Source organism: Aptenodytes patagonicus, chromosome 1 (genome assembly GCF_965638725.1).
Source record: "Aptenodytes patagonicus chromosome 1, bAptPat1.pri.cur, whole genome shotgun sequence".
Classification (NCBI taxonomy): Eukaryota; Metazoa; Chordata; class Aves; order Sphenisciformes; family Spheniscidae; genus Aptenodytes; species Aptenodytes patagonicus.
In genome coordinates, this window is record NC_134949.1 from 103,309,312 (window position 1) to 103,336,245 (window position 26,934).

At 44.5% G+C, this 26,934-nt stretch overlaps 2 protein-coding genes across 4 annotated transcripts in view; one reads left to right on the plus strand and one right to left on the minus strand.

The window, feature by feature from the left end:
* Window positions 1-2,435, minus strand: part of RCSD1 (RCSD domain containing 1) — a 37,216-nt gene extending 34,781 nt beyond the window's left edge. Inside the window, exon 1 of the mRNA XM_076351232.1 lies at window positions 2,277-2,435. Coding sequence (XP_076207347.1) covers window positions 2,277-2,282 — 6 coding nt within the window. The 5' untranslated portion in view covers window positions 2,283-2,435. The remainder of the gene's footprint in view (window positions 1-2,276) is intronic.
* An 8,096-nt stretch (window positions 2,436-10,531) lies between these two features.
* CREG1 (cellular repressor of E1A stimulated genes 1) lies at window positions 10,532-26,909 on the plus strand. Of its 3 annotated transcripts, none has more exons than XM_076351253.1 (4): window positions 10,532-10,845; window positions 12,586-12,705; window positions 14,016-14,200; window positions 26,825-26,909. In XM_076351253.1, coding segments are annotated over exons 1-4 (591 nt in total). In that variant the 5' UTR covers window positions 10,532-10,560; the 3' UTR covers window positions 26,826-26,909. The 3 variants fall into 3 exon arrangements, with proteins under 3 accessions (XP_076207368.1, XP_076207376.1, XP_076207360.1); XM_076351245.1 differs by lacking the exon at window positions 26,825-26,909 and adding an exon at window positions 14,753-16,642 and having other exon boundaries at window positions 10,540-10,845; XM_076351261.1 differs by lacking the exon at window positions 26,825-26,909 and having other exon boundaries at window positions 10,533-10,845; window positions 14,016-14,201.
* Window positions 26,910-26,934: the final 25 nt, after the last annotated feature.

The window sequence follows — 26,934 nt, forward strand, 5'->3', positions numbered from 1 at the left end:
CTTCTGTGGGTTTTTCATAAATAGGGTCTTCCTGCCAGAGACATGATGGAAATCAGCTGGCGAGGTCAGCCCTCTGCCCTTTTTTCCCTAATGCTGGTAATCCTCATGTGTCCCACTAGAGCAAAGAACTTGCCAGTTATGCCAGCAGGAAAGCACAGAGCAGCTCTGCCTGCCACTGATGAAGCAAATGGGGAAATGACAGAACTTCTCGTTCCTGTTGCACTGGACCATTAAATCTGTTTTTCAAAGCAAAAGACTGTAGCGAGTCTCTGGGTCCTGCTCACGGCTGCCTGTGAAAAGCTCTCAGGAAGAAACAGAGCAGAGAATTGGCAGGTGGGAACTCAAGACTTTCTTCTTGGCTCTATTTTGGCCTAATATCTTCTTACCTTTGGGGCATTAACCACCTTTTTGGAGGGTTGGGGGAGGAAGGGAAGACCAAGTGCACTACTTAAAAAATGTCTTGGGAGTTGAGATGTTTTAAAAATAAGAATAGATGCAGCAATCTACAGATGATCAGAAAACAAAGTAACATAGGGAAAAAGTGGGAAATAGAGGTAAAGGAACAGAATCAAGAGCCAGAAAGTCTTAGGTTAAATACTTTAGAGAAGCTTCTTGAGCATCAGACCTGCCGTATGTGTCACACGTGTCTCCCAAAAGGAAATGGCAGGTCCGTCCCTTTTTACTCTGAAACACTGCTGCGGCAGACAACAGAAAATACTCGAGGGGTGCAGTCCTCCGTGAGTGGAGAGGAGAGGGGGTGGGGGAGAGTGTCCTCAACATGACAAAATATCTGCTTCAGCCCTCATTTAGTCTTTGCTCCAAATGTGGCTTTCTGTGCACAGCAGTTAAATTAAGAGCTCAACTCCCCTTCCCCTCTGAGACGTCACAGGATACTACACAGCGAAAAAGAATAAAACAAGCATTAACGGTTACTGATCCAGGCTCTGTCAAACCTAAAAACCTTTATAAAGCTATCTATTTGTCATGCCACATGTAGTCTGTGCTGAGTTGGTTTGATCACTGCTTGGTCCTTCTCCACACCAAAATCTGTTTAGATAGTCTGTTGAGGACATTTCTTGTCATGAACATGCCTGATCTTCATCCTCGCATGTAGGGCAGGCCAGCACAGATAACAAGGACTGCGATGTTAGTACCTGGGCGTTATCAGAACTGCCCAGATGAGCTATGCGCTGGAAATCTTCAAAGAAAAACTGTAGTGGGGCCTCAAGCACACTGTTCCCTGGCTTTGTCGCGTGTCCCCTGCTGTTGGGGCTGCACCGACACAGGAGAAGCTTCTCTGGGAAGATAACATAAAGTGTTTAGTGTTTAGTAAGATCTGTGTTTAGCTGAAATACCAAAAGTCCTCTTTCGTCATTTGAGGTTTTGCCAATGTTGTAATCGCCTTTCTATCTCCTGTGCTCCTCCTAAAAATAAATATTTTTTTTCCTCTGCCACTTAAAAAACTGTTTGAAAAGCTAATGAATCCGGTCTGACATGAGGGAAGCAAGCACCATCGCTCCCATTTGATATGAATGGGAAAAGACGCAAGGGGAGGTGAACTGCCTTGCCCGAGGGTGCTACACAGGAGAAGGCTTGGACTTAAACGCCAGGGAAGCCTGACTCCTGCTTCTACACCCCTGTCCACCAGCCATATGCCCACCCAGAGACAAGAGCTCCGACTCTCCTGAAGCACAGGGACACAGCATGGAGAAAGGCACAGGAAACCCTCTGGGGATGCACTAGCCCCGGTCCTCTTTCCTGAACCCAAACGCTCTATCGATAATGAAAGTGAGACTGCACAATCCACGTGAAATGGGGGGACACACCACTTAGGGTCCAAATCACAGCTGCTGCTGCATGGGTTGGGTAGGAATCAACCCCAAGGAGTCCACTAACTTTGTACGGTTTGTTCACTTTTCCCTATGTCCCCATTTTTACTGAATTTTTAAAACCTCCTTTCAAAATGATACCTTTTAAAATGTAACTCTCTTTCCCACCTCAGAGACTAAAAAAGTAAATGGCAGTCCTTCCTCGTTCCCCTTTCACGGATGTAATTTCTCCACATACCATCCCCCCTACTTTCCAAATCTGGACTAAAACCTGCAAAACATTCTGAGGTGCATGGCAGGGGCTGGGGTGGGTGCAAAAAGACATTTATCTGAGCCTCAGCGAAGAGATATTTTGAGCTGCCTTTAGTGAGAAATTGCTTTGCAAGGTGGAGCTAATGCAGAGCGAGGAGCCAGTCCCAAGCTAGTGGAAATAAAAGTTTTCTTTACCTCCATGTCCTGCAAGAGAGAGGTGTCCTCGGGGCAATCTTTCTTCCCCACCCCTTTCCCTCTTATCTGTGGGAAAACTTCAGCCCAGCCAGAGCAAAATCGCGCCGCTGTGGAGGGTATGTAATATCCAAGCTCCTGCTCAGCTTGAAAACTGACAGCCCAGCCAGTGGCCCTGCACTACGAACAAGGAAGAAGGGCGGGTGGGTGAGAGGAAGGGAGGGAGGGGAGAGGAGAGGGAGGCAAGGCAATCGGGGTTTAAATTTAGACACAAATCTAAACAGATACTGTCCTTCCCGGCGTGCTGGGCTCATGAGACAACAAGCAGCAAACTGCTGCTGTGCCCAAACTTGGGGACACCATATGCGCATTTTGTCCCTTCCTTTCTTTCTCCCCTTCATATTATATAGCACCTTATCTTTATTTTTTTCCTCCCCTGCCCCGTTCTGCCTCTATTTCTCCCCGTGGCTTGCAGTTGCTCCCCCGCTGTCTCTGCCTGGATCTCTCCCCTGTCCACTCTTCCCTCTCCAAGTCTTCAGGGTCTCTTCCTTGCTGTTTATTTGCGAGGAGGATCTTTTTTCCTCTACCTGCAGCTTCCCTTCTCTCTTCCTTCACACTTTTATGTAATTTCAGTCAGCAGTGGACTTATTTAGAGTGGTTAGAGGGGCAGAAGAGGAGCAGAGAGCGGGTGATTATTGTGTTTGAACAGAATTTGAGGCTTTGGTGTCCTGGCGCACAGCTGGGACTCACAGGATGTCCCAGGGAAGACAATAATAGCAGCAGCACTACTGTGCCGCTGGGTGATTCCCCAACGAGAGATCAGGGCTCCACTGTGAAGGGCGCTGCACAAATGTGGGCACAAGCAGAAGGACCCCATGCAAGGTGTCACTGGCTAGCTGTAAAGGAGGACTAGCTCTTTCCACCCTGAACTCATGTCTCGCACTACCAGGTCAGAAGGTGTGGGATGTTCTTCTCTCCCTTCACAGGGAAGGACAGACTTGTGCACTGGAAGTGAGAAGCTTCTGTGGTGGTAGAAAAATTGAGTTGGGAGAAAATAAGCCTCCGGAATGTTTTGCTACGGTTTCCCTTTCCATTCAGATTGCAGTGTTGTAAACTAGACATCTCGTTCCTGTTTTAGCCACTGTTTGCATATGCCGCTTCTCAAGAATTTCAGTCCCCACCTCTTGAGAGCAGGGTGGTGCAGAGGAATTTGGAAACACTCCCTTTGTCTTCTGCTGGCTCCCGTGCCTTGCATGCAGCTACAAAGTGACACCATGTCATGTCATCATTTTGGGATGATACCTCGGGGGCAGAATAGGGTTAAAGCATTTTTTCTCAAAGGAATGCATACTTTTCCTTTGCAGTGTTGTGTCACAAGTCCCTGCCGGCTATGGAGGAAAATACTCCAGAATGGATTTAAATGTGACCGTCACGATATCCAGATTATTGTTACCAATAAATTGTCTCGACATAGTTGTTCTTACAGTATTGTTAACTGTTGCTGTACTGCATGCTGTAGGGCTCCTGTGGTTCTTTAGAAAGTATAGGAATTAGCAGATTTAAATCATGATCTCATTATCTCCCAAGTTCAATATACAATGGCTAGTCAGTCCTTAGCCAAAAGAATGATACGCTGAGTTGCTGCAATCTGGAGATTGGTCAAGAGGACTAATTAATCTTCTGTGGCTGAAACACTGGATTAGTTGAAAACCCTCTACTGTAAACAACCAGAAGATGCTGCAACTATAAATATAAGAGAATAGATTAAGAATCTGAAAGAAATTCCTTCTTGATTGGAAATCGTATTCATTTCTTAAAGTCCTGACAATAGTACGTTAGGAGAGGGGATAGGAACTGAACTGACGAGAAGGAGGGTGAGGCGGGGAGGGCAGGATGCTTCGGCTGCCCATGCTTTGCCTGCTCTCAGGACAGAAGGAGGATTTCATGCTCAGGGTTTTCACGGTGGGCATTGGTCTCAAGTGTCATTTTCAACGTGTCTGCCACGTAACACACCATCAAAATCGCATAGCTCGATGGTTGCTTCATGCCGCTCAGGGTCTATTTCAGTATTTTCTTTCTGCTTTCAGGGGTTGTACTCTGTGGAGGAAACTGTTTGCTTGAGTCTACAGAAAAGGAAACTGCTAGGCAGAGATAGTATCACTTTACCCGTACTAATAAAGCAAAGGTAGTTGCAGCTGCCCCGCTACAATTCTTCACTCTGTTTATTTCTGCTCCCAAGTATCTTGCCACAAGGCAAATCTTTTCTGCCAGCAGGATTCCCAAATGCCATTGCTATGAGCATGGCACACAGTACTTGGTTTATTAATGCTAAATCTCAGGAAAGAAAGCTTTTGGGGGCATTTGAAACTTTGACTCAGATATTCGTGTCCACAGAGCTCTCTCATTTGGGTGTGTCTGTGTGGGTGCTGAATCTGGGAAGGTGTATTTGCGGATGGGTGGTGGATGAGCAAAGGGTGGAGTGAGCTGTGGGTCCCTGCAAGACAGATTGAATCTCTCTACTTTGTTAAGGCATTTGTTGAGGGTTTAGGAGAGCTCGCCTGTCAGTGCCAGTATCTGAGATTGTTCTGTCCACCCATCTGTCTGGACTTGGCTGCTGCTATCCACATCATTTTCCAGAATTCATACTATTAACCAGCAGCTGTTACCATGTTGGGCTTTTGACCCCCTGAAAATGGGGGCTCAACCCTTCCTGTTCCCATTCGAGCAACTCAATTCTCAACTGAAAAAAAGGAGGATAAGGTAACCACAGAAAAAAAGCACTTGCATTTCAAAGATCAATCAAGTCTAAAAGCCAACATCCTGTTTTGGTTGGTTTACATGGCAGCTCCTCCGACAATGGCAAGCTGACAGGAAGCGAATGTGAACAGCGTTTTCTATGGGAAACTTGCTTTTTGAACCCACCATTCTGCTAACTGTGTTCTGAAGTATCTGCTCCCACCAACCCTGCCCTCGCCCCTCAGCATTAAACTAACACTGCAGATGCTAAGCCTCACCCTCCTCTTCAGGGAGTTATCAGCAGGAAATGAAGTCAGCTGGAACGCTTTGTACCATTGACATTTTTTGCTCTAATTCTGCAGCTGCAGCGAAGAACGTCTGAGAGCACACACGCACACACGTGCTCACATGCCAGCGCTCGTGCGTACACACGGACCGGCGTGCCAGGCACTGTGCACCCCTGGGAATTGATGTCGATGGGAAAGCCCCATCACCAAAGATGCTTGAATTAAATGAAAGGGCACAGTTATAAGTGATTCTCGCTAAGCTGTATTGGACAGGGAGTGCGAGACTTTGTGTGTTGCGCAGTGGCCACATAAAAAGTAGGTGATAGAGACTAGCTGAAAGGTTGACTCATTTATGTGATCCTGACTGTCAGCCTGAGCCTGAGTGCTAACATCATGGTTCAGATTAACCAGGCTTCTTAACTTCCAGGCTCTGGGCAAAAGCCTGTCCCTAAGCGGAGTAAAGTTAGGAAAATGCTGCATGGTATAGGGACCGTTTCACCTGCGATGCTTTGCCTGAGTGGCTCTGCTCTTAGTAACAAGAGCACACTGAGGTAGACCACCCTCATTCATACCAGGCCACCTGGGGCTGGCGGGTGGTGTACAGGTAGCTAGGGTCATCTCTTGCAGCACTTGAATTTCTTTGGAGACCTCTGCTGACCCACCTGACTTCAGAGAACAAACTGAGCTGGGATACTAAGAGGTATGGCTGCATCCCATTATTCTAATACAGTGATGGGACAAGTATTACCAGCGTCAGCCATTGCCAGCCTATTTCTAGACTGAACAATTCCTCTGCCAGTTACTAGTTTTAATACGCAACAAGGCTTAATATAAACAAACAAAAAGTTACAATCAGAACATGGTGCTGACACAATCCCTGGTACCCACGCTCGATACAACCATGTTTTTGATTACGTTATTCTCAGGCCACTCCTACTGCCCATCTCTCAACGTCCTAGAGAGCGGTGTCACAGCTGGCCCTCGCAACAGCTTCCTCTGCATGCAGCCCAAGCTCCGACTGAACAGCAAGGTTTTCTGACTGAAAACTGAACAACATTCCTGGTCCCTAACAGGTTTTGCACAGAGGAAGCTTGCATTGCCACTGCCTGTGTGGTGGCTGTTAAAAAGGTAAAAGGACTTTTAGCTGAATGCCAGGCTAGTACTATATTCATTTTACCTATCTTTTAAAAAATACACAGATGAAAGGGGCAGAAGCTAAATTCCCAAGCAAGTTAATTTGGGAACTTTGAGAACGAGAACAAATAAATGCATTATGCACAAGCACGCAACACCTTTTTGTGTTCAGCAAATGTGTGCCATTTCATAATAGTAGTAGCGCTGCATTGTTCGGCAGGGCTGATATCTCCTCAGGAGGATATCTAACCAACATTTTTAGAAACAATTTGCATGATGGGTCTCACGTGGCACCAAGCGTTGGCACTTCAAAGCACTGAGGACTTCAGCTTTTGCTAGAGCTGACTCACAGGTCAGTCTCTTCTGTCAAATGCAGCGGCAAGTCACTTTAATCACTCTGGCACTCTGGCTGTCATTTGGATGCGGAGAGCTGGCCTGGCTCAGAAATCAAGCACTACACACAGCGAGACTGCGCAGCCCACAAGTGTTATCCGGACAAAGAAAGGTTTCTGTTCATGAACAGACTGCATGATCTAGATAGGAAGCCTGGCCCAGCGCATAGCTAGACTGTGTGTCTGAAGAGAAACCTTGCCCAGCCCATCCAACAACCATGCAATCTAATGAGAGAGCTGGCTCAGGGCAAAACCAGCTATGAAGAGGGCAGACAGAGCATGATGATACACTAGCCAGGATGGAGACCTTGCCCACTTTCTGGCTAAAATACACCTTCTCCAGAGACATAGCCCCCACATTCAGCCTGCGGCCCATTGCATGTAAACCACACTGAAATTAAGATTGTTCCATGAACTGGCCAATCCCTGGAGGGAGTAAACTGGCTCAGTCTATGGTGAGATATTACTGTCTATTTACTGGTTTTGTGCTGTAAATAAGAACATCAGTTGAAAAGGAGAACTAGTGGCTAGCAATACTTGACCTTGTTATGCAAGGATGCTGGGAGCCCACAGACATATTGCACCACAACAGAGAGAATCCTTCTCCTTTCTCTGAGATCTAGCTGAGGAAGTGAGAGAGCCTGGGGATTTACTTCACAGAACACATCCTTTCAGAGCAAGCTGAAAGAGTTAAAGACCTTATCCCTCACCCTACAGGTTCACCCCACGCTACCCATCCAAGAAAGAGGGGACCCCTTCGTTCAGTGCAATGTGCAAGACAGTCCATACGCCGGTGTGCACTGCCCACTGCAGAGAGTACTCAGCCTAATAAATCCTGTTCTCCACAGCAGAGAGCCAATGCTATTTGCTTCCATAAATCCTGTTGAGCGCAGAATTCCCACCAGACTCATCAGCCCAAATCCTGCAGGCGGGCTGGGGTTGGGCAGCAGCACCCCTTGGCGGCTGCGGACCGGGATGGCTGTGGATGTGCCGCAAGGCTGGAGGGGCAGGGGGAGGCGAGGAAAACTTGGCAGATTTTGTTTGGACGGATCGTTTTCTCTTGGCCCCTGAGATCCTGCTGTATGGTCCCAGTGGTGGCAGGGGGAGTGCGGGATGATCTTCCACACTCTCTACAAGGTTCACTTTGACTCTCCTGCTGCAGGGGCTGTGCGGCTCCAGTAACACGCACCCTTCCTGGTGAAGGAGGGACGGCCACGTTCGGCAAATACATACATCTAAACTGCAGGACATAAAAGCTTTCCCCCTTTCTGCGTTTGCTTTTTTCTGAAACAAAATAAAAGAAAAAAGAATTGCCAGCTCTGCTTCCCACATCCTCTTTATCTTCTTTCCTTTCTATCCTTTTATTTTTGCCCTGTGGCACATGCTGTAACTTCCACATACTCTCCATGACATCCCTTCTTTCCTGTGCTGATCCCACCAACCACCTCCTGTCTGCTCTCTGTCACGCTCTCCTGCTGCCCAGTAAAATTATTCACACACTCATCCCCCCACCTCCCTCTACCACTCGTCCCTTTGACTGCATCAAGTAAACACTGACACCCCACCCCCCAGGTTCTCAGAGGGGAGGACTGCTTGAAAACAGAGAGAAACAAGCAGTTTCTGTGTATGCATGCACATGTTGTTGGGGAGAGAAAAGAGGAAGCTATAATGTCTCTCTCTCTTTTAGCTAGAAAAATCTCTAACGAAAAGAGTTTGTAGCAGTTTGTCTTCCTCATCCCCTTCTCCTTCCTAAGCCGTTTCCTCTAGACCATTTTCGTCCCTTTCGTCCACACTCCTTTCACTCCTGCAGAACGGCTACTGTCTTTTTCCCTTCAACACGTTCCACTCCTGCCCCTCATCTAAGTATATTGCATAACCCTACATACATAAAGACAACCTTTCGCGCAGTCTTTTCTCTCACATCTCACTCCTTTTCTTGCCGCTTTTCTCCTTAGCACTCTGCCCTGAAATATCACTTGTCCTCTATCACAAACGAGGCTGCTTGTATTGCTTTGTTGCTGGAGCAGTTGCTACTCACAAGCTCAGCTACCTACCCGAGGTGAGTGGCTGTACATCAGCGGTTCAGAGAAGCCTTTTTTTTTTTTTTTTTTGCTTTTTGGTTATAACAAAACACAGGTTTCTCCTGAGCATCGCCAGGAGAGTGCAGCAGTGGAAGGCTCCATGTGTTGGTGCCCCGGAGGGAAAGCCAGGCTCTCGGCCCACACTCTGCAGGCAAGGGGAATACTGGAGGAAAAATTATTTTGTTCTGCCTGTACACAGCAGGACAGTATGTAAATGGTAGGGAATGGATGCATGGTGTGTTTTCCTTCCTGAATGCAGCCCGACAAAATGATTCATCTGGCCTGCTATAAGCTATGGGTGCTATGGGGCACCCGGGGGCAGATGGCAGTTACACAAAGTTAATTTGGGTTTCTCTGTCCTACATTGCTATGCACGTACTGTAGACATACTTGGTCAGATTGAAGTGGAAAAACGGAAATCTCCCATCTTTTAAGAAAAGTTGAATCAAGTCTCAGTGTTACCCCAGGTAAAAACATTTCTTTGTACAAATCTTTATAAAGTGACTGAGCACAAGGTGACGGGTAACAAGAGGCGTACCTCAGTATTTATTTCTGTAAGTAATGCACTGAAGGCCAGGAGGTTGTTCAACTAGCAAAACCAAGTCTTGTAGAAGAGAGGGTTTTGACATACGTCCTGCAGTTTGCAAGTGGCAAGACGTGAGCTATGCCTAGTGGCAAACGATCCTGTCAGCTTTACAGTCCTGAAGAGTTTCAGATAGACCCTGCTCGTTGTAACTAAATGGCAAGGCTTTCCTCAAGGAAGGCGGGACACGGACGCTTGCCACGACACGGAACCAGCCTTTGAGATCGATTTAGCAGTAGCCAGGGACAGCGGGGCCGACAGTGCCACAGCCGCCCTGCGGACCCGACTGACCTCCCTGGCCAGACAAACCAGGGGCAACGCCAGGGGACGGCTGCTGGGCGCCGCGCTGACGCCACGACCCATGCCGCGTCACTCGGACCCTGCAACACGGGTCGGCTCCAAGCGAGTGGGTGCCAGCAGGCGGGCAGAGCCATTCTGCGGGGCTGGCTCTGCTTCAGCTGCCCGCGGGCCGCCACGGACCCACCCGCATATGCGGCGCCAGGAGCCGGAGCCGGAGCCGGAGCCGGAGCCGCCCGCGTCCCGCCAGCGCCCTCCGCAGCCCAACGGCCCGGCCAGGCCCCGGGCGCGGGAACTCTCCGTCCGCTACTGGGGCCTGCGCGCGCCGCGCGCCTCGACCCTCCCCCCCCCATACACGTCACAGGCGGGGGCGAGCCGCTCCTGCCGGCCGCCCGCGAAGCGTGATTGGCAGAGAGTTCTGAAGAGGCCTTTCATTGGCTGCTGCACCACCAGTGACTCCGCCCCCTTTCCCTCCCCTCCCGACGGCGAGGCAGAGCTGTCAGAGATGTTTACAAGCGGCGAAAGCTGTGGGGGTCGTCCCCGCCTCCCAGCAGTTCTCATTGGCTGAAGAGAGCGGACATCGCGAGTCCATTGGCTGACAGCGGACAGGCTAATTTCCCACTCGCAAGGCCGTCCCCGGCGTGCCCTCATTGGTGAAGGGGGGCGGGCGCGGTTGTTCCGATTGGCGGAGAGCAGAGGGGCCCGCCCCTCCCCGCGCGGGGCAGGGGATGCGGGGCTCGGAGCTTGCGGCGCCCGGCAGTCGGTGGCCGGTGTGAGATGGCCGGGGTGCTGTTCCTGTGCGCGGCGGCGGTGCTGCTGCTGGCGGCCGGCGGGGCCGTCCCGCCGCCGCCGCCGCCGGAGGAGGCGGCGCGCATGGCGCGTTTCGTGCTGCACAACTGCGACTGGGGGGCGCTGGCCACGCTCTCCGCGCAGGAGGGGCTGCGCGGCCACCCGTTCGCCAACATCTTCTCCCTCAGCGACGGGCCCCCCGAGCCGTTCAGCGGCAGCGGCGTCCCCTACCTTTACCTGACCGACATGGAGATCTCCGTGAAGGACCTGGAGGTGAGCGGGAGCGGCCGGGCCGCGGGCAGCGCCGTCTCGGGCAGCGGCGAGGCGGGGTTTTGCCCCCTCAGCCGGCGGACGGGGGGAAGGGGGGGGGGGTGTCCCTGCCGAATCAGCTCTGACAGTGGTGTATGCAAGCCGCAAATATAAGCGGTGACCCCGACAAAGGAGACCTGGAACTCGCAAGCACGCAGGTTACTAGTGCAACGTCACGCTTTCCTTGGCCGCCTGCGCTTTCTCGTCTCGGTAGCGAGTGGCGGTTGGAATTTCTCTTGTAGGAGTCGGGGTTTACACCGGCATTTTCTGAAGGCGGCGTAGTGGTGCTGCCTGCCTGTCCGAGGGACGTCGCCTCATTTGTGAGCCCCGGGGACAATTACTAGCCCTTGAACGCCTAAACACAGAGCGGTGCTGCCAGTGTTGACGCTCAGTAGTCCCCCTGAGAAGTTCCTGCTGATCGTGGTCTGAAAAATTGCTAAGCAGCACCCTGGCAGAAGAAGTGGCTGAAGCTTCCAGAAGCACTGAGTAGAGAAATGGGGGGCCGCAGAATATTTAGACGGGGAGAACGTCACAAAAACGTGTCAAAAGGACTGGAAGTTGGGAGTGTGGGACCTGAGCAAAGAGGGCTCCTGCACAGGCTACTGAAGGAGGAGTAATTGAATCTCTGGAGCTTACCGGGAAGGCAAGCGCACAAAGGAAGGCAGCGGGCTGGCATGCTGAGGCTCCCAGTGCCTGCAGTTGGCCTTGTCTCAGCTCTTTCGCGTGGCTGTGGTCAAGAGAGAGCTGGCTAGGAAATGAGGGAAGCGGTGAAGGTCACGTGCGAGAGGTCCGGTAGGAGGAAGTGCTGAGTAATGGGGAGTCAGCTTTTTTGTAGTTGTGTGACTTCCTACCAGTGCTGAGAGTTGGGTGGTGGCTCCTGTCTCATCAGTTCAGTGGTACCCTGCGTAGTGCTTGAGTGACTTCTGGGAGTTTCTTTGTTAGGTGAGCTCTTCTAATGAAGTTTCCCAAAGCACGTAAACTTTCTTTGCTGGGAGAAAATGAACTTTAGCATGTGACGTTCTGCGGTAGGCAACCCTGTTTTGCACCAATACTTTTCAAGCTACGTTCACCAAATTAGTTTTAGAAAAACAATCAGATACAGATTCTTTAATTCTTCAATTTAGGTGTCATTTAAATACTCAGGATTTTTTTAAACCTAACTTTTAAAATCAGCTTTAAACTTCAAAAGAGCTGATCAGTTTGGGGGCAGCCGGGAGGCTTGTTTTGATGGGGGGGTGTGTGTGTGTGTCTGTGTTTGTTTTTAACTAATCTCATCAACAGTTGTGAAACTCAGTTGGTTACCTTTCAGTAACACTTTGTCCTTCCACCAGAATTAACTTAATGAAGTTCACTGTATATCCTTGTCTTCTGTGCTGTCCTGTATGTATGTAAATTGGAATATATCATCATTTGAATGTGAAATAGCTAGACTGTATATTGAATTCAGAATTTTAAGGAGTGCTGTTTTGTGAGGTTTGCATTTTATGCTAACAAACTTCAGCACACTTCTAAACTGGGCTTTCTTTCAGATTCAGAGCTCATCTAAGTAGGCTTTCAGGTATAGTTAGGAAAAGGTGATGACAGCTTTGTTCTTTTTGCCAGTAATACTGAGCTGAATAAAGTACCGAAAGTTGAAAATATGGTGGGTATGACATTTTTCTTGCAAAAGTACGTAAACCTCTTGTTGTACTACTTGCATTTCAGATCAATTCAAATGCCTCCTTAACTGTGTCTTTGGCACAGACTCCTTACTGCAAGAAGCACGGATACGATCCCCAGAATCCCCTCTGTGCCCACATAATCTTCTGTGGGAGTATTGTAAAGGTAAGCAGTTGAAAGTTGACACTGGACAAGATTGTGTGCACCAAATAGTATTGTTTAGTGAATGGAGAAGAGAAAGGTTAGAATTTCTGTGCGAAAGTATATGAAGAGGTGTTATGTGCCGTGATACCAGAAGGCTAGCTCATAGTTTGTGTGAGGAAGATGAAGTTACCACTTGATATTTGCAGGAGCTATGTTGGCATGTCTTTAGCAAGGAACTTGGGAGGACAATATTGTAATGAAGGAAACCTCCCTCATTCCTCTAGGCCTGTTTTGAAACTAAGAAGTCTAAGACAGTTCTCTTGTGAATGAAGTGTGAAGGTTTATCCATCTCTTTTGCTCAGTTAAATTCTTTGGTCTGTGCAGTGTGACATACACGCTTCTGAAATTTTATTGAAGTAAATATTAACCTGAGCTATAAAGTTACAGGTATTAGAGACAGAAAAAGTGCATTGTGTTATCTGGTGGCGTTGCTGCCAGGGCAGTATTCTTTCATGCACCAGTACTTTAGTGTCCCATAGAAGGGATTTAGAACTGCATGTGTTAGTCATTGAAGATCTTAATCCCATTATTGAGGATAATGATTGAGGATGAGGACTAATCATCATTAGTCTCTCCTGTATGATAGTCTAAATTCTTATTTGGTGTTTTCACACCTCAGATATTTGTACAGTACACTCCAGCAATCCTTTAATTGCTGTCATGGGTTTCTCATCAGGTAATGGAATTGTTTATTTTAATTAGTTCCTCTTGAACCATACCCAGAGCTCTAACTTGTTGATTTAACCCTTTAAATATTTGCAGATTGTATATTAAGTGCTGTCACACATTTCGGCTTCCCTTCTCTTGTAGATTCTGTTATATCATCCCATTTGTGTGTGTGTGTGTGTGTTTGCATGCATCTGAACACAGTTGGATCTGTTTGTGTCTGTTTGCGTGAGCAGGTGCAGAGGAGGTGAAATTACACCCAAAACATTGCATTGTAATAATTCAGCAAGAATCCATACTCTTCTGTTTTGTGATTTGTTGAAAGATTTATTCTTATGTTGATGAAGTACTTTCTTGCTCATGCTTACTTTAAAAACACCCTTTTGATTTAATATTAAAAGCAACTACCTTGGAGTTTTTGTCTGTCTCATGCGGTTGTCCACCACACTGAAGATAAGTGGACTCTGCCACAGTAATGAGTCCTTTGGGACAAAACATGGCTAAACTGAAAAGAGCACACTGCAGTCAGCAGTGGGTTTTTTTTAGCTAAAATTTTTCTTCACGTGACTGTATCTTACTGTAATATTTTGCTGGTTATTGTTTAGGTGAAAGATTCAGAAGCGGGCTTAGCAAAAAAAGCATTATTCAGTCGCCACCCTGAAATGGAAAATTGGCCTAAGGATCATAATTGGTTCTTTGCCAAATTCAACATCACCAATATTTGGGTCCTGGACTACTTTGGTGGATTGAAAATTGTGACACCAGAAGAATATTACAGCGTCAAGCCTTAGTAAGTACTTAAGTTTTGCACGCTTAACTCTCATATTTGGAATCTGTAAAACTTCTCCTTATTAGTAACAGTGTATATTAACTATCTCTCTATACACATTTATGTCTTTTCCCTAAGTAGTCTACTGGATGCAGTGCCTGAAATCATAAGATATGCTCAAATAGGGGATCCACCTACTTAACAATATCAAGTATAGTACCTATAGAACTATCTGTGGTTAACTGCACTTGTACCTCAGTTTATTCAGTCAGAAGAAACATACGGTTTCTTCTATAGTGGGCACAGTCACTGTGCTCTGTTTGAATTAATTGCAAGACAGGTGAAAAGTAGTGAGACTATTCAGCGTTTATGAAGCTGTATTAATGGGATTGCAGCAATATTGCTTAATATTTTCAAAACAAAATTGCTTTTGAATTTATCATTGCAATATTGAAGTATAGAGAAATTGTGTTCTATTATCTACATAAAACTAAGTCTTCAAAACTTTCAAATACATTTTAGCGCAGTCAACACTTACGCATTCAATTTCACTCTTATTCTTACTCCTTGTAGGTGGAAGAAGATCCTTGGTGATGCTGATATACAAGTGAATTACTTTGGCTGTTTCATGAAAGATTTATTTTTTGTCTATGTATTGTAGAGCTGAATTAATAATGCAAAAAATCAAACACCTTGCATTGTTAATGAGCTTGTATAACCCTTCTGAAGCAAATGTAAATTCTCACTAACTAGCACAGCTTGAATCATGTCATACTCAAAAACCTTTGTGCATAAGCCATAACTAAATTTTACTCATTGGACGTGATTCCGAAAGATGTCTGTTTGTTGACAGTCTGCATTCAGAAAGGCTGTGTTTACTGGAAACTAAAGGATTAGTCCAGTTCTAAACCTTTCAATGCCTTAGTTAAATAATACCTGTTTGTGAGCACTCCAATTTTATTTTTAGTACCAGTTTAGTTTAGATCTTTATGGCAAAGTACCACAGGATGGCTCAGCTGACTGTGGAATGGATAGCATTGCTTGTATCACAATGGCAAATGATAAGCTGAGTTCCCAAAGTCTGTTCAGAATTTTCTTTGCACGCGAATACACGCACTCATTTGAGCCATTTTTCCATTTTACTACCTACATTGAATGTGCTATAGAATACGATTGTGTTTATGCAAACTGTGCGTATACCTCATGATAAGTCCTTGGTAACTCTTCAGCTAGAAGTGTGTGGTTATGTGCCCTGACTCTTTAAAAGAAGCAGGGTGGTAATACCTGAAGTATCTAACTTTAGTATAAGAAGAGTAGTGGCTTGTAAATTCAATGAGAATGTTGTAAAGGGTAATGTTTTCTGATTAGGATTCTGAAATCTTCAGCTTTGTTAGTCTGAGCAAATGGCAATTTAACAGCTTTTATTACCCTCAACAGTAGAACTGAGCAGGGTTTTGGTTTTGGAAGCCTTACACAGCAATTTTGGTTTAGTAACCCAGAAGCAAGAAAGAAGCAATACCGTATGACACAGATGATTCATGATGTGTAGAGAATGAAAATTAATGAAAGGTGTGCATAATTAATTCTCTGCTAAAATAAGCCACACACAACCACAAAAAATAAATTAACACCTTTTTACATCCTCTCATCTCCCATGTGCTAAGTTCACAAATATCCAAAAGGGATTATGAACAATTAAGTTGATTTTACAATGAGCAAATATTACCTAGTTGACAGAGTAAAGAATGTGAGAATTTAGACTCCTTAGAGGCAGATCCATATATAGAACAGTGGAATTCGTCACACCAAATCATCTCTACATCTTAATGTCGTTATTAGTCACTACTTTTTCTCAAATACTGGAATGATTTGTGAAAGTATTTTTGACGTAACTTACTAAGTTTTCCTTCTCCGCAAGAGGAAAAAAGGTACTTGTTACTGTATCAAACCCATTCTGTTCTACTATCTGAAAATTAATTTAGGATCAAAAAAACTTACAATATTACAAAATGAATTTTTTACAAAAATTCAACAATTTGTTGAACAGGTAACACTGACCTTATAAGGAAGAAATTTTTTACGCTGAGGGTGGTGAAGCACTGGAACAGGTTGCCCAGAGAGGTGGTGGATGCCCCATCCCTGGAGACATTCAAGGTCAGGCTGGACGGGGCTCTGAGCAACCTGATGTTGCTAGATGCTTCTAGTTGCTTCAACTAGATGTTGAAGATGTCCTTGCCCACGGCAGGGGGGTTGGACTAGATGACCTTTAAAGGTGCCTTCCAACCCAAACTATTCTATGATTCTGTGATTAAATATGAAATTGGAAAATATTTTTATATAAGGCATATGGACTTGATCCTTTCTGTGGAGATACCTGAATGCATTACATATCGCTCCATAACTTCTGATGTGTGAGACTGATGATGCTGGGCTTTTGTTAAAATTAAAATATTTTTTGAACAAGTGGTGTGCAGTGTTATTTATTGCACGTTCAAGAATACTTCTCTCCCTCACACTCTCTTTTACACAAGCACTCTCTCTTCAGAGTTCTCGTTTTATTGTTGCTCTGGAGTCTTTCGCGCTTGCTAGAATAAATAGTGAAACACCCCTATTACACCTGGCTTTCCCTCCTTGGATGAAATAAGCATCTTTGTGTTTCACTTTCTTTTCTGAATCTAGTACTGTGAAATAGAACATAAAATAATAACAGTGGAGTTTGTGAAAATTAATACAAGGAAGCCTTATTTGATTATTTCTTCCGGCTAGGACTTCTACATTTCTAAATGACTGTATCATCGGCAGGCAGGTGTTCAGCCATCTCCAGGAAAGCAGGGCTCCATCATGTGTTAATGGTTACTTGGGAAGACAAACGCCATCACTCCAAACGTCCCCCACCTTTCTCCTTCTTCTTCCCTCAGCTTTTATTGCTGACCATGATGTCCTGCAGTCTGGGCTATCCCTCTGGTCAGTTGGGGTCAGCTGTCGCGGCTGTGTCCCCTCCCGACTTCTTGTGCACCCCCAGCCTACTCGCTGGCAGGGCAGGGTGAGAAGCGGAAAAGGTCTTGACGTTGTGTAAACAATAAGGAAAACATCCCTGTGTTATCAACACCGTTTTCATCACAAATTCAAAACATAGCCCCAAAAAAGCTACTATGAAAAAAATTAACTCTATCCCAGCCAAAACCAGTATGCCACCTTTAAAAGAATCACTTTCATTTGGGGGTTTGGTACAGAATAAAGCTTGTTTTGTTTCTGGTTGTCTTGTCGGATTTGATGTTCCCATTAGTACCAATTCCCAAGCCTTTTCTGATTGGGAGTGGGAGGGCTTTTTTGGTAACAATTCATCTTAAACAGTTTTGTAATACTACTGCATTTTATTGGAACAATTTTAGATCATCCGAATCTCTCTATATTTGAAATTTGAGAGAACCCCAGCCAGATGTTTCTTTTGGAAAGTGAACAATAGAATGGTTGAGCTACATGCACAGAGATGGATTTGAGGGTTAATCAGAGAAGAACTGTCTGGAGTTGTTATACCTATGCATCTCATTGAACACTTGGATAAAGAGATTTTTGTATGTAGAAGTGGAATAGTAAAGCAGACTAGGGTATCATACTAAATATCTCTGTTTTTCTCCCTTAGTGATAGGTGTGTAAATGTTAATATCACTAGCTCAAGAAAGTCATCTGCTTTTGTCCTGTTTTTCCTCACCTCCTTTTCTTCTCCCTGTGCTTACCTTTGTTGTATTAGGCTCATTCAGGAATTTGCTTGTGAGCATGTTTCCTTTTTTCCTAATATCCAGAAGTAACATTGTGACTTAGAACAGAAGAGGCTGAGTATAAGAAATTAATACAGCTGCAAACAATGAATCGGCGTTTTGACTTCTGACTATGTGTATCCTCTACCATGGCATGGTTGATGTACCTGAGCATATTCTAAATAGTAATGAAGTCACTGTCCACAGCCAGGAAGTTAAGTATCTCCGTTCATAGATAAGAATCTGAGACACGGGATAACCTTAGGCACCTCACTAAGTCACAGGATGTTTGTTAGCTGGGAATCTAATTGGGATAATCTCAGCCTGGCTCTCTAACGATGTAGTCATGTTTTTCCTTTGTCTACTAATCTTGCTCATTGACACGTTTGTGTTTCTACTTCTTGATTTTCAATTTCTTGTGTTTTAATGTTAGACTTATGTCCAGTAGATTCTTGCGACAGGCTACATCATTACAGAATAGAGCTTGTGTATATCAGGAATTATTTTAATCCTTTATTCAGTTCTATCTGGAATTAATTTTGTAGCTATTTAATGTTGCATCTGTGATCTTCACAATAAAATAGAGGTAGCCCAAGCAGAGTATTAGATTAATACAAAAAGTATTAATCGTGATTTAATGGATGGATTTGTTTTCAACGGGTTTTTCCTGAATAACAACACACTGAGTCTAGAAAGATTCAGAATAAAATAAACTGTTATATTATTGTTGAACACAAGAGGGTGCCATAGACTTACATTCACGTTGATTGTTAAATGTTTAATACTTGAAATTGGTTATTGAATTTGTCATAACTCAAAGATGCCGGAAAAGCATATGACAGGGGGCATGATACGAACAAATTCTTTTTCTACAGTGCTTTACATTATGAATGCTTTCCTCCATAAACACAGCAGCCTGCTAGCTGCTAGAAAAGAAGCATTCATCATTTTTTTGTGTTTTGTAATCATTTTGTGCTATGGAGTCCTCAGAAGTAATATCCATGAAAATGATTTAAAGGTTTTTAAATTAAGAAACTAGTAAAGGACGAGTATAGAATGCCTCGGAACGTCATCTGGGAGCAGCCACCTCCAGACTCAATAGTGTTTATTTCTCTCAGTACTTACTAACTATAAGAATCCAAAGTGAGGGTATTCATTAGCGTGACAATGCTTTGGCTTAGGCTTATTGTTAGCTGAACTAAACCACCTGATTCTGATTTATAATTTCCAACAGCTAATTAATCTTGTTGGACTTGGATTGTTTGAGTCCCCCCCAGCCCTTCTCCAGGGGTTTGGGCTGCCTGTGCTGGAGGCCAGCCCTGACAATGTGCAGGTGTTTGGGTGGTGAGGCAGAGCTGGGAAAAGCCTGCTTTGAAGCTTCCCCTATTTGCCTGGGGGCTGTGCTGGAGCTCGGGCCCTCGCTGCTTGCCTAGTCCCACTGACTTGACTTCAAACCTGCCTCAACCATGGTTGACCCTGGTTGCTGTCACCCAACCTGCACTTCTTGTCTGGGTACTGTGGGACTGTGTATCTTAGTGGCGAGGCCACCGCCCTGCCGACCCTGCCAGCTCCCCTGCTCTGGTGGAGTAGCTGGCCCTCGGTGCTCAGTCCGTGAGCTTCTCGTGCAAAACTCTTGGAGTTGCTCCCAGGGCTTTTTGACTTAAAAACTTTTGTGTCTAGAGGCTTCCTCAGAGTTTCGGTGTTGAATATTATAGTGTAATAAGATTAGAGTGTAAGACTCATTCATTCTGGCTATAGTGGTTAATGTTCTTCATAGCCTAGTTTTCTATGGAGACAAGGCTTAGGTAATGTGTTGTCTGGATACTTGCTTTTGTCAGATTTTTTTCCTCAGTTGGATTTAGATTTGAAACGGGTAGTCTGACCTTGAAGCCACAAAGCTCCTATATATGTCGTGATGATTGGGAGCTCGAGAGGAAACAAAACCCAGTTAATGTATATTAAAGGTACAAAAGTCGCGCTTTTTAAAAACTTGACCTTCATTAATTGTGCTGGTTGCAGAGCTGCCTGGAGTCTTCTGGCTGACTGAGACCAGGTATGCAGTTAGTATCTGAAGTGATGAAATTTTGTATTATTTAGTGGATGTTTTCTTTTTACTCAAAGAACCTGATAGCTGTAGTGGTTGTTCTGAATTATTTTTTTCTCTAGCTCTTCATATCCTAGGTAGAAAAGCCTTAACAATTCCCCATTACTCTTTGCTTCTGATTCCCGCAGCTATTAGGCTTACTTTTGCATATAACTTTGCCGGTTTAAACAAAAGAGATAGCACACTTATGGTGGCAGATCCAACAACTGCTGCAGGTCTTGTTGAGAGAGGGGAGTCTCTCCCTCAACCTCAATAATGTTGTCAGTGTACCCATACAGGTCTAGAACTACTTCATGTTATTTTTGCCACTGACTCAGGTTGTAACCTTACTCATTTTGCACCCTTACTTCCACCCGCCCCCCCCCCCCCCAAAAAAAAATGTAAATAGATACCAGTTTGCAGGTTTCATGTAAAATGCTTGTAAATCATCTCAGTACCTTTAGATGAGAGGAATGCTTTTTTAAAAACAAGGTTACTTCTGGTTGCTACAAACACAGAGTAACTTGACAAAGCCATGCAGAGGGTATATGTGTGCAAATGTGAAGACAGACAGACTTTCAAGAAATACTAGGTATATGTATGTAATTGCATATGTAAGCATGTATATTTATGTGAAAACATTGAAGATACTTTGTATTTCTATAATGTTTTATGCCAATGGAACCTATTAAACATCACCCAGTATTAAAAAGTAACTGTTTCTAGATTGAAATGCAGCAATTGTTTAGGGATAAGAAATAGAGAAATAATTGCACAGAACCTGCAGTATATAAGAACCTCGCGTAGTTCTTTCCTGTTGTCATTTAGCTAAAAACAGTTGCCTAATCAAGCGTGAATTGGATTTTTGATTTGTTTTAAATGCTTAAATGAATTTCAGTTCACTTAATTAAGTTTTTCCCCAGATGAGCATTTGAAAAGTGCAGAAGAGGTATGTGTTAGGGGTGAAGAGGGGAAGAAAAATAAAGGAAGATACTTGTCACAGTTCTTAAAATCTGGCTTCACAATACTTTTATATTCATGAGAGACATAACCTTGCTGATCAATTGTAGTCTCTACAGCCATGCAAGAAAATACTGAAGGTGCTCTATAATTAAAAAGAGCATTTCCAGAATGTGTGTTTAGTGGTAAGGTCCCAGAATTTTCCAAGGGAAATTCACCTGCAATTAACAGGTGAAAATGTTAATGATGTGAGAGAGTAGCTTGACTAGCCTAAAGGAAAAGAAGCATTGTGCTTCCTTCTTAAGATATGACATAAGCAGTGGTCTCTCCAGTGCATTAAAAAAAAAAATCCAGAGCAGATCATAAAGGCTTCACTGGGGAGGAAAGAATTGGACATTACACATTCAGTAGTCTCAAAACTGGGTAATCAGAGAGGGTGCATTTTAAGTTTCTACTAACATCTCCTTTATAGGTTTCCAAAACTCATGTTGCACTGAAAATTTTTAAGACCATAGCGGGAGCAGGGGGCTGCTAGTCACAAAAAACCCCAAAATAATGAATAGGAATTCGTTCTTACACTGGATCACGGCCTGTTTATCATCTCCCATAGGAAACATACACTCATGGCTCTGTTTGTCTTCATGGTACTACGCAGGTGTCTGTTTTCTTTTTTTTTTTTTTTTTTTTTTTCCCCCTCATTGGATGCGGCCAGGTTTCTATTTGCACAATGCAGCTGCAAGGAGTAGTGACAGTCAAGTGGTTTTTCCTTGGAAAAGCAGTATTTTCACACACACAGGGGAGCAGTTGTAGCGAGACCAACTTCTCTTGTCTCCCTGTTGGGAGCTGCAAAGCAAGACCTGTAGTTAGACACTGTCTTCTTTCCAGCTCTCTGTTTGCAGTGGTGGCAAAAGTGCAGGGCAGGGACTAATCCTCTTGGAATGCGGCAATTATCACTAAATAAGTATTAATTGCTGCATTCCAAGGAGATTAGCACAGTTGAACCCAATTATAGCAAAGCGAAGCTTCACTGTAAGGCACTACAGTGCATTGAAATGCAGTGAAGCAATGTAGGACTGTCAGTCCGCAACATTTTGTCAATAAAAGTTGTGGGCTTACACACTGTAAACAGCAGACTTTTTCTTTTCAGTATATTGTCTACTGCGTGAATGGCATGCCTTGCTGGGGGCTACAGCTTGCTCACCAGAGAAAATTGTTGGTTATTTAACACCGATTATCTTTGTGTGAACATCTCCAAAAACGATTTTGATACTTGTTAAGTTAGTTCTGGCACTACAACTATCACTCCCTGCTGGATCAGGGGCAAGACTCTGCAGTCTGTCTGGATTCTCCCGTCTCTAAAGTTGGCCAGCTCCTCCATCAGGTGATGTAGGTATTAATTTTGCCTGCAAGTACTAACTGTATCAAATAGGCTTAGGAGAACTTTCGATAACTGACCTGTTCTTAGTCCCAGCAGTCTGCGGTGATGATTACAGGCAAGCTCTGTGTGGTAGCGGTACGTGAGCCAGAGGGCAGTGTGTAGTTACTTTTTTAATCCCCGGCTTGACTGTGGTGCAGGTTTGTTTTTTAGTTTTCATTTATTTCCTGTTAAACCTGCAAACCCTGCTGCTTTTTTTAATAGTACAGTCAAAGCATAACCAGTAAGCATGAAAAGGGGATGCTTCTGGGGATGAATCAGCCCCTTGCATTAGAGCTGTTCCAGGATTTCTTGTGTCCAGAGAAAGAATGGCATATTGATGCACAGAACCAATTGAATGCATACCTTGTCTATTTTATGAAAGATGTTATCCTTACAGAAAATGAGCCGCACCTTAACCAGTGTTAAACACAGCTGAGTTGTACTTGGGGACCACTTCAATTCCCTGACCCATTCTGTTTCAGGAACCATAGATCAAATCTTGCGGTCTTCCCAGTGCACGTAATTCTTGAAATACACTTTCCTCCACCCGTATATTTAGATAAAGAGTCGAGTTTAGCTGAGAAGTTTTCTTAAACCAGCAGGGAGGGTTTTATGTCTCCACTGTGGCCTTGTCTGTATTGAGAAAAATAGCTGCTGGTTCAGCTGAACTAGTCTTGGCATTCGTTTCTAGTCCAGTGTTAACAAAGGTCTTACAATCTGACTGAAGTGAGTAAACTGAAATATCAGTATGGTTTAAACTGTTGGTAAAAATGCACTTACAAGATTGCCTAATGCACAACATGGGCAGGAGGTGCTGAAGTTTTTACTGTGCTATGTAGTTCCTAGAGATGCAAAGACTGAATAGGCTGAAAAGGTGACAGTCTAAGAAAATAATTCCTCATCGTGTAATTACAAGCTGTATGAACACAGAAAAGCTTTTTCCTAGAGAAGAGACCACTTCCCCTTTATCTTTTTCTGTACTCCTCGACTGCATGTGATTTGCATCTCCCATGCCATGCTTCTTGTGAGAATAACTCATAATACAAGCATGATTGCTCTTTTGTATACTTTCATTGTATTTAGATTATAATGATAAGCTTGCCTTATTGCAAAAGCTGAGGGATGGGGAGGAGAGAGTTTCTAGGGGCACTGTCATGCAAAGCCTTTTTCTGACTCTACCCACACTTCTAAATGAAGTCCATATACTCTATTTCTCTGACCTTTCCCTATCTAGACATCAAAACACACTGGCCCAACTGCTGTTCTCCCAGTGTGTCTACTGTTGCCATTAATCTCCCTTTCTTATACAGCTCTTCATTCCTTTTCCTTACCTTTGGCCTCAACTCTTTATTCAAAGTGATAATTTGCTGGCTTTCTGCCGGAGGGAGAAGCTATGATCAATAACAGGAGGAGACAGGGGTCAGCAGAATAGTGATGAGCAGTGCCATTTGCTCCTCTGAAAATACTGTTACCCAAAAATATCAATAACAGGTATGATATTATTTTAGCTTTTGGATAAGGTGTCAGTGAGATTTAGGCAGCCTGCAGTGGGAGCAGGGGTCTCTTTCCTCTTACTAATTCCTTATTTCAGCCAATCTTCTGTCACATGGGGAAGTGGACAGAAAGGGCTTTATCCAGCTCACGTCGGAATATAGACCGTGTACCTGAGCACAACCATTTCTGGGACTAATGACACCTCTTTCAGCTTCAATGCATGGTGGCTCTTATGGGCAGTGCTTTGCCTTCTGCCTGGCGGTGAGTCAGAGCCCATCTCCAGCCTTCCCTTGCAGCTTTTGGGGTAGAAGAGCCACAAAGAAAACCTCCCCAAGGCTGAGGGAGATCAGAGGCTCAGCAGCACTGTCTAGGTATCATAGAATGGCATGCAGTGCTAGGTTTTGGTACTAGTAATACTAATAATTTTGGTATTGGCTGGTACAATATATAATAATTATTAAATAAAAGCATAATGCTGTTATATCAGTGTATTAGCCTTCATTACTTCAGACAGCAAGGTGATGAATTTCTTGGTCTCATTCTTCCAAGAACTTCAATTTACTTTTCTTTCAAAAGACTATAAATCCTTACATCTTATATGCACAATAACTCTCACCCTGCCAGTTGTCTTCATACTATTGGGAAATAGTTATCACCAATCCTGTTCCTGTACATGCTGGGGATGCACGTTTCTCTTTCTCTTTCTTTTCTAAGAATTAGAAATGCAGGAGAAAAAAAAAAGTAATTATTCATTGAGATACTTGTGCTTCCTCCCAGCCTAAGCTCTGATCCTGAAATGTATTAATAGTATTACTATTGTAAACACTCAGTAGTCTTCTGTTGAGCCAGTTGTATTTTGATGGGGGGAGGCTGAGTTTTAGGCTTTAAGGTGCATCAAAGTTGTGTTTTCAAGCTTTTCTAATTCACAGTTGTCTAAAATGTACTTTTTATTTCTGTTAATAAAAGCGAGTATTTTTATTTGTTCACATTTGAAAAAAGCACAATAATGTGAGATTTCTTACAAAGTGAGAGTTGGCATCACTGTGTCACGTGGTATGCTTTTCATATAAATGCCCTAACACTTTGCTGGAGAAATTACTTCTGTCTAATATCTCCTCAGGAAGATTTTTCTGAAACTCCAGATTTCACCTTTCTTAATTTAATCTCATTATGCTGGGTTTCTTCTCCCCTCTATTACCCTAAATGAATCCTTTTATTAGCTGCTGCTGCTTAATAATAATAATAATGTAATGAGAAATGTTGAGGAGAAAGTACCCCTAAGCACACCTTGGCTGTCCCCTTGCTTTTTTTCTCATGCATTTAAAAATTGTGGTTTTTTGTTTTGTTTTTTTTTAATAAAGAAAACCAACACAAAAAAAGCCCCAAAACTGAAAAGCCAAACAACTCCCAGGTGTCCCTCATTCCTGGTTCTCTTTGAGTTCTAGTGCCTTGTTTTCGCTGTCTCCCTTAAGACTTAATTTCTTTATCTGTAAAAGCTTAACTGCCCTGGCTTTAGTAAGGCTAATTTGAAAAACATGGTGAGGTCCTCAGGTAAAAGCATAATGAAATGATTTAATATTGTTAACACAAATCAGTTTGTGTTTTTCCAGCTCATAGTACGATGCGTTCTCCAGAGTGACATTTGCTGGGTACTGCTAAAGCGTGCTTATTCTGTTGGCTGTGTGGTTATCCACCGCTGCCTACAGAGTGCTGCTTTAATACCACCTGATTTGATCACTAGCTTGGCTTCGCAAAGAAACAAGCGTTATGATTCTCTTGGCTCAGCCTGCCACTCACCACCACCCCAACCACTTTTGACCTGGGGGGTCAACATCAATCCAGCTAAACAAAGGAGACTCAAATGTAACCTGTTCTACTCATGGTTTTGTGTAGCTAGCTGCAGCGATCTTGTTAGATCCCTCAGAGCAGCAGAAAAAACAGGGCATTTTCACTTTCACACTGGGCTGCTGGGTTAGTTAGTCAGCATGTACACGTGCTACCCGGGGCTGCGTGCCCAGCCGCCTGGCCCCACAGAGGAAGGCACGGGAGAGCCAAGGGGGCAGCAGGGGCTTAGGGCAGCATGGGAGGCACTGCAGTCATCATGCTGGATGGAGAACATGGGTGGACCTGTGGGAAACGAGGCTTCACCAGCACGGCTGCCAGGCAGACCTGCTTGGTTTTGTGTCGCTCTGAGGACCGTGTTAACAGACCAGCCTAGAATGTGGGGCTGAAAAGCCCTGTTAGCTCTCAGAATGCAGACACCTTCAAACTACTCATGCCACTCCTGGGGCGTGCTGGTCTACCTCAGGATCTGTCACTAGAGGATAGCTTCAAGCAGCAAGAAGGCTGAACCTTGTGGCCCACTCAGTAGGTAGGAGTGGCATGCATACCTAGAGGCTGCGAAGCTTTTTGTTTCAAGCCGAGCGAGGAGGAGATGCACGCTGTGCTTTCCTGCAGAGATGACACAGGCTGTCCTCCCTACAGGCTGTGGTGGCTTCAGAGGACAAAATGGCTCCAGAGCTCTGCACGTGCTGAGACACTTTTGAAATACAAAGATGCGGTGTGTTCACATCAAAAGGCATCTCCGTTTCATGGACAGGTACAACTGAAATGAGCCAAGCAGCACCAGTTGTGCTGGTGTTTTATGTCCTGTGGACGCTGTCTGCGAGGACAGGCAGAGCCCAGCTGTCCCTGATGCTGGCCACCCCATAGCCCTGAGAGTGCAGCCACTTCCAGTTGCTCGTGGTAAGGCCATATTTCAATTAGATTTAGAAATGAACTTTACATCTTTACTGGTTTAGCCAGCTACTTGTTCAAGAGTGACTATAACTTCCAGTTTTAAACTTGTGTTTGTGCCATATTGCACACTGGACATAGTTGTATAGTATCCCTTTTGAAGTCAGGCCAAATTTGATACCATATATCCTTTCTAGGCCCCTTATAGAGATCAGCAGCTGCTGACTGGGATATCCTAGGAACCATCAGGCAAACTGGAAAAAAAACCCGCCAAAAACCATCTTGCAAAGAGAAAAGAAAGAAAAAA